Here is a 14,061-nt window from a genome sequence, read left to right as displayed (position 1 = left end):
AATGAACGCTAAGCTAACAGGGCCGTTGACTAGACTCTCAAACTGAAAGTTAAATGCCAACACTGTGGCTGGAAGTAACATAGAAACAGAGAAACAGGAAACATACAGCACAATACAGGCCCTTTGGCTCACAAAGCAGTGCCGAACATGTCCCTACCTTAGAACTACCTAGGCTTTACCCATAGATATCTATTTTTCTAAGCTCCATGTAGCCATTCAGGAGTCTCTTAAAAGACCTTATCATTTCCGCCTTCACCACCGCCACCAGCAGCCCATTCCATGCACTCACCACTCTCTGCGTAAAGAACTTACCCTTGACACCTTCTCTGTACCTACTTCCAAGCACCTTAAAACTGTGCCCTCTTGTGCTAGCCATTTCAGCCCTGGGACAAAGCCCTGACTATCCACACGATCAATGCCTCTCATTATCTTGTACACCTCTATCAGGTCACCTCTCATCCTCCGTCACTCCAAGGAGAAAAGGCCGAATTCACTCAACCTATTTTCATAAGGCATGTTCCCCAATCCAGGCAACATCCTTGTAAATCTCCTCTGCACCCTTTCTATGGTTTCCACATCCTTCCTGAGGTGAGGCGACCAGAACTGAGCACAGTACTCCAAGTGGGGTCTGACCAGGGTCCTATGTAGCTGCAACATTACCTCTCGGCTCTTAAACTCAATCCCACGATTGATGAAGGCCAATGTACCGTATGCCTTTTTAACCACAGTGTCAACCTGCATAGCAGCTTTGAGTGTCCTATGGACTCAGACCCAAAGATCCCTCTGATCCTCCGCACTGCCAAGAGTGTGGAATAACACTCCACAGAATAAATGCTATATTCTGCCATCACATTTGACCTACCAAAATGAACCACCTCACACTTATCTGGGTTGAACTCCATCTGCCACTTCTCAGCCCAGTTTTGCATCCTATCAATGTCCTGCTGTAACCTCTGACAGCCCTCCACACTATCCACAACACCGCCAATCTATGTGTCATCAGAAAATTTACTAGCCCATCCCTCCACTTCCTCATCCAGGTCATTTATAAAAATCACTAAGAGTAGGGATCAGAACAGATCCCTGAGGCACACCACTGGTCACCGGCCTCCATGCAGAATATGACCCATCTACAACCACTCTCTGCCTTCTGTGGGCAAGCCAGTTCTGGATCCACAAAGCAATGTCCCCTTGGATCCCATGCCTCCTTACTTTCTCAATAAGCCTTGCATGGGGTACATTATCAAATGCCTTGCTAAAATCCATATACATCTATTGCTCTACCTTCATTAATGTGTTTAGTCACATCCTCAAAAAATTCAATCAGGCTCGTAAGGCATGACCTGCCTTTGACAAAGCCATGCTGACTATTCCTAATCGTATTGTGCCTCTCCAAATGTTCATAAATCCTGCCTCTCAGGATCTTCTCCATCAACTTACCAACCACTGAAGTAAGACTCACTGGCCTATAATATCCTGGGCTCTCCCTACTCCCTTTCTTGAATAAGGGAACAACATCTGCAACCGTCCAATCCTCTGGAACCTCTCCCATCCTCATTGATGGTGCAAAGATCATTGCCAGAGGCTCAGCAATCTCCTGCCTCGCTTCCCACAGTAGCCTGTGGTACATACCGTCTGGTCCCGGTGACTTATCCAACTTGATGCTTTCTAAAAGCTCCAGCACATCCTCTTCCTTAATATCTACATTCTCAAGCTTTTCAGTCCACTGCAAGTCATCCCTACAATCGCCAAGATCCTTTTCCATGGTGAATACTGAAGCAAAGTATTCATTAAGTACCTCCGCTATTTCCTCCGGTTCCATACACGCTTTTCCACTGTCACACTTGATTGGTCCTATTCTCTCACGTCTTATCCTCTTGCTCTTCACATACCTGTAGAATGCCTTGGGGTTTTCCTTAATCCTGTCGCCAATGCCTTCTCATGGCCCCTTCTCATGGGCAGGTCTAATATTTCTGAGATTCCTTAATTTCAAAAGAAAACTTCATTCGTATTATATAAAGTAAATACAACTGGGACACATCTTTCTCTACATTCAATGTACTATGAATTCAATGCATTTTCATTCAATGCCTTTTCAGAATGGCAGGCAGTGACTAGTGGGCTACCGCAAGGCTCAGTGCTGGGACCCCAGTTGCTTACAATATATATTAATGACTTGGATGAGGGAATTAAATGCAGCATCTCCAAGTTTGCGGATGACATGAAGCTGGGCGGCAGTGTTAGCTGTGAGGAGGATGCTAAGAGGATGCAGGGTGACTTGGATAGGTTGGGTGAGTGGGCAAATTCATGGCAGATGCAATTTAATGTGGATAAATGTGAAGTTATCCACTTTGGTGGCAAAAATAGGAAAACAGATTATTATCTGAATGGTGGCCGATTAGGAAAAGGGGAGGTGCAACGAGACCTGGGTGTCATTATACACCAGTCATTGAAAGTGGGCATGCAGGTACAGCAGGCGGTGAAAAAGGCGAATGGTATGCTGGCATTTATAGCGAGAGGATTTGAGTACAGGAGCAGGGAGGTACTACTGCAGTTGTACAAGGCCTTGGTGAGACCACACCTGGAGTATTGTGTGCAGTTTTGGTCCCCTAATCTGAGGAAAGACATGCTTGCCATTGAGGGAGTACAAAGAAGGTTCACCAGATTGATTCCTGGGATGGCAGGACTTTCATATGAAGAAAGACTGGATGAACTGGGCTTGTACTCGTTGGAATTTAGAAGATTGAGGGGGGATCTGATTGAAACGTATAAAATCCTAAAGGGATTGGACAGGCTAGATGCAGGAAGATTGTTCCCGATGTTGGGGAAGTCCAGAACGAGAGGTCACAGTTTGAGGATGAAGGGGAAGCCTTTTAGGACTGAGATTAGGAAAAACTTCTTCACACAGAGAGTGGTGAATCTGTGGAATTCTCTACCACAGGAAACAGTTGAGGCCAGTTCATTGGCTATATTTAAGAGGGAGTTAGATATGGCCCTTGTGGCTACGGGGATCAGCGGGTATGGAGGGAAGGCTGGTGCAGGGTTCTGAGTTGGATGATCAGCCATGATCATAATAAATGGCGGTGCAGGCTCGAAGGTTCGAATGGCCTACTCCTGCACCTATTTTCCATGTTTCTATATATTTATATTATTATAATTGTTTCCCCCTTAAACAGTGGACTCATGAAGCAATGGAGAGCATGCTACACAGGGCCCGGTCCATCAGTGACCAGTGGGAACAGGATGCTGAACTGCAGCCCTTCCCTTCCCCAAAGAGCATTTATAGTGGCTGGTGACCTGTCCTTAATTGCCCTTAAGTGGGCTCTCCAAGCAGTAACTTCAAGAGGACAAATCCGACTGGGTAAGGACACCACATTTCTTTCCCTACAGGACATTAGCAAATCAGATGGGTTTTTATAAAAATCCTGCAAATTTCAAAATTCAAAATTCAAGATTCAAGCAACACACACAAAAACTGCTGGTGAACGCAGCAGGCCAGGCAGCATCTATAGAAAGAAGTACAGTCGACATTTCGGGCCAGGACCCTTCGTCAGGACTAACTGAAAGAAGAGATAGTAAGAGATTTGAAAGTGGGAGGGGGAGGGGGCGATCCGAAATGATAGGAGAAGACAGGAGGGGGAGGGATGGAGCCAAGAGCTGGAAAATTGATTGGCAAAAGGGATACTGGACTGGAGAAGGGAGAGGATCATGGGACGGGAAGCCTGGGGAGAAAGAAAAGGGGGGAGGGGAGCCCAGAGGGTGGAGAGCAGGCAAGGAGTTATAGTGAGAGGGACAGAGGGAGAAAAGAGAGAGAAAAAATTTAAAATATATAAAAAATATATTAAATAACTAAATAAGGGATGGGGTGTGAAGGGGAGGAGGGGCATTAACGGAAGTTAGAGAAGTCAATATTCATGCCATCAGGTTGGAGGCTACCCAGACGGAATATAAGGTGTTGTTCCTCCAACCTGAGTGTGACTTCATCTTGACAGTAGAGGAGACTGTGGATAGACATCAGAATGGGAATGGGATGTGGAATTAAAATGTGTGGCCACTGGGAGATTCTACTTTCTCTGGCGGATAGAGCTTAGGTGTTCAGTGAAACGGTCTCCCAGCCTGCGTCGGGTCTCGCCAATATACAGGAGGCCACATCGGGAGCACCGAACGCAGTATATTACCCCAGCCGACTCACAGATGAAGTGTCACCTCACCTGGAAGGACTGTCTGGGGGCCTGAATGGTGGTGAGGGAGGAAGTGTAAGGGCAGGTGTAGCAGTTGTTCTGCTTGCAAGGATAAGTGCCGGGAGGGAGATCAGTGGGAAGGGATGGGGGGGGACGAATGGACAAGGGAGTCATGTAGGGAGCGATCCCTGCAGAAAGCAGAAAGGGGGAGGGAAAGATGTGCTTGGTGGTGGGATCCCGTTGGAGGTGGCAGAAGTTATGGAGAATTATATGTTGGACCTGGAGGCTGGTGGGGTGGTAGGTCAGGACAAGGGAAACCCTATTCCTAGTGGGGTGGCGGGAGGATGAGGCTTGCAAGCGGAACAAATGCTACACATGCCTTTACACTTCCTCCCTCACCACCATTCAGGACCCCAGACAGTCCTTCCGGGTGAGGTGACATTTCACCTGTGAGTTGGCTGGGGTGATATACTGCGTCTGGTGCTCCTGGTGCGGCCTTCTATATATTGGTGAGACCCAACGCAGGCTGGGAGACCATTTCACTGAACACCTACGCTCTGTCTGCCAGAGAAAGCAGGATCTCCTAGTGGCCACACATTTTAAATCCATGGCCTCCTCTACTGTCAAGATGAAGCCGCACTCAGGTTGGAGGAACAACACCTTATATTCCATCTGGGTAGCCTCCAACCTGATGGCATGAATACTGACTTCTCTAACTTCTGTTAATACCCCTCCTCCCCTTCACACCTCATCCCTTATTTAGTTAGTTAATTTTTTTTTATGTATTTAAAATTTTTCCGCCCTTTTTTTTCCTCTCTCTGTCCCTCTCACTATAACTCCTTGCATGCTCTCCACCCTCTGGGCTCCCCTTCCCCCTTTTCTTTCTCCCTAGGCTTTCCATCCCATGATCTTCTCCCTTCTCCAGCCTGGTATCCCTTTTGCCAATCAACTTTCCAGCTCTTAGATCCACCCCTCCCCTCCTGTCTTCTCCTATCATTTTGGATCTCCCCCTCCCTCTCCCACTTCCAAATCTCTTACTATCTCTTCTTTCACTTAGTCCTGACAAAGGGTCTCGGCCCGAAACATCGATTGTACTTCTTCCTATAGATGCTGCCTGGCCTGCTGCGTTCACCAGCAGTTTTTGTGTGCGTTGCTTGAATTTCCAGCATCTGCAGATTTCCTCGTGTCTGCAATTCAAGATTCAAGTTTACTTATCACGTGTACATCGAAACATACAGTGTGTTAACAACCAACACAACTGGAGGCTGCCTGCAAGTGTTACCAAACACTACAGCACCAACAAGGTATGCTCACAAATTTTGGTAGAACACAGAACGCAAGCAAAAAAACAAGAGCAAAAAACAAGCAAGACACGTGTGTTGCTTGAATTTCCAGCATCTGCAGAATTCCTTGTGTAGAGCAAAAAACAAGCTCTGTTCCTCCCTTCCACCCTCGCACATACACAATTCTCTAACCCAAAGACAGACGATCTTCATCAGCATCCAGCACTCAAGTGCGGAATCGGACAGCAGACATTTGGGCCTTTGACTACTCCAGAGGACTTGCAGAGGTTCGCAGATTTATGGCAAACACTGCCGATGATGTTTCCTGAGGAACAGTTTCAGCCTGAAACATCGACGTTTTTGTTCCTCTGCATAGATATTGCCTGACTTGCAGAGTTCTCCCAACAGTTGGTGTGTGTCCCTCCAATACTAGGTTAGTTTTATTTGTATTTATTTATTTTATTGAAATTGACCGGCATGATGTGGCTTGATTATAATTTTTCTTCTCATTAGTTCAGTTCACCAATCCAGTAAAATGACCCCAGTGTTTGGATTCCAGGAAGTGAGAGAGAGAGGCAGCCATGACCACGAATCCCAGGGTTCTGTAAATGTTGCCTGATATTAAAATATCAAAAGGAGTGTGAGATGGTTCCAGCGACTCCTCTCCTGGTCTGAATTTTCTTTCTCAGCTTTGGGAATTGCTTGGTTTCCCTGCAACAGCCTCGATACTGATATAATGAAACAGATCAGTCAAATGGTTCGCCTATCATACCGAGCAGTGGCATTAACAGTAACCATATAAGGGGCTGATCAAAATAATGATGTGTGGTGCCCGCATAGAGGCAGAATCTACAACTACTCCAGATTATCAGTACCTATACACTCAGTGGCTACTTTATTAGGTACTCCTATATCTAACGAATTGGCCACTGAGCGTATGTTTTTGGTTTTCTGCTGCTGTAGTCCATCCACTTCAAGGTTTGACGTGTGTACATTCGGAGATGCTCTTCCGCACAACACTGTTGCAACATCTGGTTATTTGAGTTACTGTCGCCTTCCTGTCAGCTTGAACCAGTCTGACCATTCTCCCTGACCTCTCTCATTAACAAGGTCTTATCTCCCCAGAACTGTCACCTACTCTTTGTTGTTTTTTTGCTTTTCACACTGTTCATTTTTAAAATCGTTTTTTATTAATTATTATTAAAGATCAACAAAAAATACATTAAGGTAATCAAGTCAATATGTACAATGAAGGATTAAATTAGCAACTAACTGATTAACAAAGTTAAGCAATATATCAATAATAAGAAAAAAATAAAGTGTTAAGAATATTTTTTGAAAGAAAAAAGAAAAAAAAACCCTACTAACTAAGAGAAAAAAAAACCCTACTAACTAAAAAAAAAGAGACGGTTGTGCGTTAAATTTCCAGAAGTTTAGCAGTTTCTGAAATACTCAAACCACTCCATCTGGCACCAACAATCATTCCATGGCCAAAGTCACGGTGTTTAGTCTGAACAACAATTGAACCTCTTGACCATGTCTGCATGCTTTTGTGCACTGAGTTGCTGCCACATGATTGGCAGATTACATAATTGCATTAACGAGCAGGTGTAGCTAATAAATTGGCCAAAGTGTGTACACTGATATAGTGAAGCAGATTAGTCAGACAGTTCACTGGCCATACCGAGCACAGGCAGTAACAAAACTGTGTAAGGAGCTGATCAAATGATAATGTGTGCTGCTCACATAGAGGCAGAGCTTGGTGCAACTGCTCCAGATTGTCAGTACATTCCACACCATCTAACTAATTCATCTCATTTCCAAAGTTTAGACAAATAAACATTTTAATAGAGGAATTGAAAAGTGTCGGGACAGCAAGAAGCTCACAGAGCTGAAATAAAAACAGACGGGATGAGAAGATACCTGAGCACCACTAGACACATTAACTTGAAGGTTCACACCATAATTCCCCATTTTCTTATTCTGCCTTTTCCCCCCCTTTCCTTCCCAGTCCTGATGAAGGGTCTCGGCCCGAAACATCGGCTCTTCATTCCTCTTCGCAGATGCTGCCTGACCTGCTGAGTTCCTCCAGCATTTTGTGTGTGTTATTCTGGATTTCCAGCATCTGCAGAATCTCTTCTCTTTGAGGCATATGATTCTGCTTCCATTGTTCGAATGTTTTAAAGAAGGCTTCCAAATGATTTTTTTAAACAGTATTTAAACCAGGCTTTTAGATATTTTATGTACTTTTGTCAGTAATATATTGACTCCTTTCAATTTCTCATCTTGCGAAGTGGGGAGATAAATGATTTAACTTTAAAACACGGTACCAGAGGCACAGTAGAGAGATAAGGACTCTTCATTCTGCATGACTACACCCTGAGGTATGATGACTCATCACAAGGGCACAGAACACTGTGTTGATTTGGACACAGTGATCCTCATACTGCAGTGATCTCCAGCCTGTGGGCTTTGCTAAAGTACAAAGCGAGTCTATAAAATCAGTTTATTTCAGATAAACTGAAATAAGTGTATTTCAGATTTATTAGTCAGACCTCATGCGTCTTGGAGTGAGACCCTTGTAGATTTGGAACTATCTGACGCAGCTACAGTACAGACATTCTTGTCAAAGCATACAAGTGCTAGATACAGCCTAGTCCGTCAGAGGAAAAGACCTGCCCACCACTGAGCACATCTACACAGTAAGGCTGGATAACAAAGCAGCGTCCATCATCAAGGACCCCCACCATCCAGGCCATGCTCTCTGCTGTCATCAGGAAGGAGGTACAGGAGCATTAGGTCCCACACCACCAGGTTCACTAACAGTGATTACCCTTCAACCATCAGGCTCCTGGACCAGCGCGGATAACTTCACTCACCTCATCACCGAACGGGTTCCACAACCTATGGACTCATTTTCAAGGACTTCACACCTCTCATTCTCAGTATTGTTTATTTACTATTTACTTATTTATTTTTGTATTTGCAGTTTGTCTTCTTTTTCAACATTGGTTTCTTGAAAGTCTTTGTGTGCAGTTTTTCATTGATTCTGTTGTAATACTGTGAATGACAAAGAAAATTAATCTCACAGTGTACCTTACTAATTTATAATAAGTTTACTTTGAACTTTAAAAGTTCACAGAGCTCAGTTTGAAAAATATCAGTGATTACTTCACGTACGTTCACATTATCACATGACCCAGCTGTTGCTTGTTCACATTGCAATGTGATCCTCGACAACAATTGCCATCATACACAGAGTGCCGGACTTGATAACTAGAACAAAGTTACTGTACTTGTTCCCATGATGGAGCGCGTAAAGTGTGGTGCCTTTGGCTTATTGTTCTTCCAGTTTCTTGACCACAAAACGCAGCTTCCTCAAGGCCAGGCTGGTGTCCTCCTCGGATACATCCAGGTGCCACACAGCACGCAGTGTGTGTCCATACATTGGGAGCATTAGCACCCGCACACTATGCCCCGTCACAACCTCTTCCTCCTCGGACACCTGCTCCATCTTGTTGCAGAATTCCTCCGGGGAGATCCTGGGGTGGTTGATGGTAAACATTAGGATGTTTGTCTCCACAGTATCGACATCGACCTCACAGAAGGGTGTAGCGTACATCTTAATACCTGAAATCAAAATAGGCCAATTAAATACTGGAATATAAAAGCAAAGAAAGAATGCTTGTAATGCTGAGGTTTTATAAGGCATTGGTTAGGTTACATTTGGATTACTGTGAGCCCCTTATCTAAGAAAGGATGTACTGGCATCGGAGAGAGTCCAGAAGAGGTTCACGAGAATTACCCTGGATATGAAAGGTTAGCAGATGAGAAGCGTTTGATAATCCTGGGCCTGTACTAACTGGAGTATAGAAGAATTGGGGGGGGGGGGGGGAAATCTCATTGAAACGTTTCAAATAGTAAAAGGCCTAGGCAGAGTGGATGTGGAGTGGATGGAGAAGTTTTCCTTCAGTGGGGGAGGCCAAGACCAGAGGGCACAGCGTCAGAATAGAAGGACATTCTTTTGGAACGGAGATGTGGAAGAAATTCTTTAGCCAGAGGGTGGCGAATCTGTGGAATTCATTGCCACAGATGACTGTGGAGGTGAAGTCATTGGGTATATTTATAGTGGAGGTTGATAGGTTCTTGGTTAGTCAGGGTGTCAAAGGTTATGGAGGTGAAGGCAGGAGAATGAGGTTGAGAGGGATAATAAATCAGTCATGATGGAATGGTGGGGCAGACTCGATGGGCTAAAGGGCGTAATTCTGCTCCCATGTCTTATTGTCTAATGGTGTAAGTACTGTGATGCAGCAAGGACTTAACAAAAGAAAAGAGAAACCATTCTGCCCTTTAAATCTGTCCTGAGCAGCATGGCTTCAGGTTTCATCAGGAATTGGTCCCAGTTTTCACAATGTCCATTAAAGACTTGGATTTTGGTATGTAAGGCACTAGTTCCAAACCTTGAAAGTGTAGTTCTCACAAAACGCTGGAGGAACTCAGCAGGTCAGACAGCATTAAAGAGAGGAATGAACAGTCGACATTTCGGGCCGAGACCCCTTCATACGGAAGGGAAAGGTAGGGGAAAGAAACCAGAATAAGAAAGGGGAGGAGTACAAGCTGGCAGGTGAGAGTAGGTGAGGGGGAAGCTGGGTAGGTGGGATGGAGTAAGAAATTGGGAGGTGATAGGTGGAAAAGGTAAAAGGCTAAGGAAGGAATCTGACAGGAGAGCATAGTAGTCTATGGTAGAAAGCGAAGGAGGATGGCACCAAAGAGAGGTGACGAGCAGATAAGGAGAACAAGTGGTAGTTTCCAACATTTTTTTCTTCCCCTTCCTTTCCAGTCCAGATGAAGGGTCTCAGCCCAAAACATCTCGACTGCAAGTTCCTCTCCTTAGCTGCTGCCTCTAGCATTTTGTGCATGTTTCTCTGGATTTCCAGCATCTGGAAAATCTCTTGTATTTATCATCTTGGGAGGGGTAGGGTGCTATGAGAAGGTCAGTAATAGACTATGAGCAGTTGGTGGATAGGTGGCAGATGAAATTTAACACTGAGAAACATAACATATTTCCAATTTGATAGGAGGAATGAGCAGAGGCAAAGCAAGCCAGAGGGGACACTTTGGAAGGGGACAAGAGGGAAATCTGGGATATATGTGAATAGATTGTTTTAATTGGTGGGGAGGGAGGGGGTGTTAAACAAAGCACATGGAATCCTGGGATTTAAATAGAGTTCATAGAAAAAAAACAGTTCAGAAGCAGTCCCTACGGCCCATCTGGTCATGCGAAACCATTTAATTGCTTCTTCCCATTGACCAGCACCCGGACCATAGCCGTCCATACCCCTACCAAACACATACCTGTCCAAACTTCTCTTAAATGTTGAAATCGAGCTCGCATGCACCAATTGTGCTGGCAGCTTGTTCCACACCCTCACAACCCTCTGAGTGAAGAAGTTTTCCCTCATGTTGCCTTTAAAATTTTCACTTTTTGCCCTTAACAGAGTCCCGTTCAATAGACTGAAGTCACAATGACCCTCTATAAAACACTGGTGTGGTCTCAAGTGGAGTACCATGTCCAATTCTGGGTGCCACACTTTGGGAAAGGTGTAAGGAGTTGAAAAGGGTGCAGGAAAGATTTCAGGACTTGACAAAAGAAAAGGGACCATTCTGTCCTTTAAATCTGTCCAGAGCAGCATGGCTTCAAGTTTCATGGGGTGTTGGCCCCACGTTTTCTTAGTGTTCATCAAAGATTTGGATTTGTGTATAAGGCACTATTTGCAAACCTTGAAGATGCAGCTTTAACAAAATGCTGGAGGAACTCAGCAGGTCAGGGTGAGAGACTGCAGTAATGCTGATGAACCAGATAAGCTGAGGTTGCAAGGAGATCTGGCAGAGATACTTTAAATCGTGAAAGCTGGAAGAAGCATAGATAGAAACTGCTCACATTGGACGAGGGATCAAGAACTAGGGAATACAGAATGATGGTAGAAGAGAAGTATGAGGATGGTGCTGGGAATTGAGGGACTGAGCTTAAAAGAGGGGTTGAGTAGGTTGGAAATTTTTACACCAGAGCACAGCAGAATGAGAGATTTAGAGGCCAAATGTGGGCAAATGAGACTAGCTTGGTTGGTATGGAGACCAGTTGAGCAAAGGGCCCATTCCCATTCTGTGCAACTCCATGACTGCAACTGAAAAATGACGGTAAGTATATTTATTTCACCCAGATTTGGATATGGAATGGATCGTCAGGGGCAGTATTGGAGGATTCAAATGGAGCACTCCACTGGAGCTAGACAGTATGGACAAGTGGTCAAAATGACCTGCTGCTCTGTAACCACTCTGTGACTGCAAGATTCTGTGTCAAATTCCAGAGCACGAGAGACAAGCCTTCAGTCACCAGAGAAGATTCCAAAGACTCCTGGCCAGGGTGGAAGGCATGCCTCTGTATTTAAATTCCTCTTTGAGTATTCCAGTGTTGAATGATAATCTGAGGGCTCCCTGTCACATGACACTTGATACCACGCTTGCAGAGGTCACGCATCACATTGTGGGGTCACTCGCATCTTCTCCCTGTGAGAGTTGACTTTTCCCATTTCTCAAAGTTCAAAGTAAATTTTATTATCAAAGTACATATATGTCACCTTATACAACCCTGAGATTCATTTTCCTGTGGGCATACTCAGCAAGTCTATAGAATAGTAACTATAACAGGTTCAATGAAAGGTCAACCAGAGCGTCGAAGACACCAAACTCTGCAAATGCAAATGTAAATAAATAGTATTAAATAATAAGAACATGAGATTACAAGACAATGAGTCCTTAAAGCGAGATCATTGGCTGTTGGAACATCTCTACGGATGGGCAAGTGAGTGCAGTTATCCCCTTTGTTCAAGAGCCTGATGGTTGTGGGGTAGTAGCTGGTTTTGAACAAGATGGTGCAATTCCTGAGACTCTTCTACCTTCTACCTGATGGCAGCAGCGAGAAAAGGGCATGGCTTGGGTGGTGGGATCTCTGATGATGGATGCTGCTTTCCTACGACAGCATTTCTGATGTGCTCAGTGGTTGGAAAGGCTTTACCTGTGATGTACTGGTCCACTTCTTTTCATAGGATTTTCTATTCAAAGGCATTGGTGTTTCCTTATCAGGCTGTGATGCAGCCAGTCAATACACTTTCCACCACACATATATAGAAGTTTGTTGAAGTGTTAGATGTCATGCCTAATCTCCGCAGACTCTACAGGCTGCTGTGCTTTCTTCATAACTGGACTTATGGGAAATTCTTCACACGTTCGGTTTAGTTCCATCATTATTGGTTGAGAAACAGCTCAGTTCCTCCTCAGATCGACGCCTCAGTTCAGACGCTTTCAATTAGAACTGGCTGTTGGGTTAGGTCTGGTGGGGGTGGCTGATAATGTGGAAAGATGTGTGGCTGAAGCAGGGTGCTGGGGGTCAGGCTCGGGAGCTGGATAACAAAACACAGCAGACATGTGTGTAGGGGGTGGCTGAGGTATTAATTGCAAGAATATGAATCTCAAGATAGGATATGGTGATATATTAGATACACAAGAGATTCTGCAGGTTCTGACAAAGGGTCTTGACCAACAACTAGAACAGTTTATTCCTCTCCATAGATACTGCCTGACATATTGAGTCACTCCACCATTTTTTTGTGTTAATATGATGACATACGTACTTTGATGATAAATTTACTTCTACTCTGAAATGCAGAAGGAGGCAGTCGTTAAGGACAGCTCTGCCTGAACCTATGTGCGTGTGAGAGAGTGAGTGTGCACTGCTATAGGTGTGTCCACCTAACCATGGACTTTAATATTCATGTAACAGAGACTACTCTTCATTCGGCTTGGCTTCCCTTATCAATGGAGTAAGACCTTCCTCTGTCATTAGTATGGTAGCTGCCAGGCAGTCACCCTCCAATTACAAGAAACTATAGAGGTAACTTCCATTTCACAATATGATCTAATATTAATGAATGCCTTATGACCCTCTGGTCTCCCACTAAGACATAGAACAACGAACATTACTTCACAGGTCCTTTGGACATAATGGTGTACCAACCTTTTAACCGACTCTAAGATTAATCTACCTTCCATCCCACATAGTCGTCCATTTTTGTTTCATCAATGTACCTGTCTAAGAATCTCTTAAATATCCTTAATGTATCTTCTGGGTGGTGGGGTGGAGACATGTCTCTACCAAAGGAGGTGATAGGTCTCTACCAAAGGCTTCTCTCGGCAAGCCTGCAGCTCATCCTTGGACAAAGTGTAGCACCCGAAGATGGTCAAGTGAAGCCATGGGAGCTGGTGGATGGTCGTATGAGCAACTGGTGCACGTCACAAGCCCTAGTTATACGACCACTGACACCAGGCAGACAATCTTGAAGGAGTATTGATAATGGCTGGGGTCATCCATCTTGTAAAGACACTGCCCAGGATAAGGCAATGGCAAACAACCTCTGCAGAAAAATTTGCCAAGAACAATCATGGTCAAGACGATGATCGCCCACGTCGTACGACATGGCACATTATGAATGAATGAATGTACCTACCCTTACCTCCACCCTTGACAGCACATTCCATGC

General features: G+C 44.7%; 1 protein-coding gene across 3 annotated transcripts in view; it reads right to left on the bottom strand.

The window, feature by feature from the left end:
• Window positions 1–1,532: 1,532 nt before the first annotated feature.
• tha1 (threonine aldolase 1) overlaps window positions 1,533–14,061 on the bottom strand; it is a 119,915-nt gene continuing 107,386 nt past the window's right edge. Inside the window, exons 7-8 of one of the 3 annotated variants that reach the window (XR_011883088.1) lie at window positions 8,344–9,094; window positions 1,533–1,982 (exon numbers count right to left, since the gene is read on the bottom strand). Coding sequence is in view for 1 of the 3 variants with exons in the window: in XM_072242714.1 (XP_072098815.1) it covers window positions 8,802–9,094 (293 nt within the window). In the remaining 2 variants the exon portion in view is untranslated. Of the gene's footprint in view, window positions 1,983–6,715; window positions 9,095–14,061 lie in introns of those variants that run through there. The other 2 variants (XR_011883087.1, XM_072242714.1) reach the window with 2 other exon arrangements.

Source organism: Mobula birostris, chromosome 24 (assembly GCF_030028105.1).
Source record: "Mobula birostris isolate sMobBir1 chromosome 24, sMobBir1.hap1, whole genome shotgun sequence".
Lineage (NCBI taxonomy): Eukaryota > Metazoa > Chordata > Chondrichthyes > Myliobatiformes > Myliobatidae > Mobula > Mobula birostris.
Note: the sequence above shows the minus strand (reverse complement) of the source record. Positions and strands in the feature narration are given on the sequence as shown.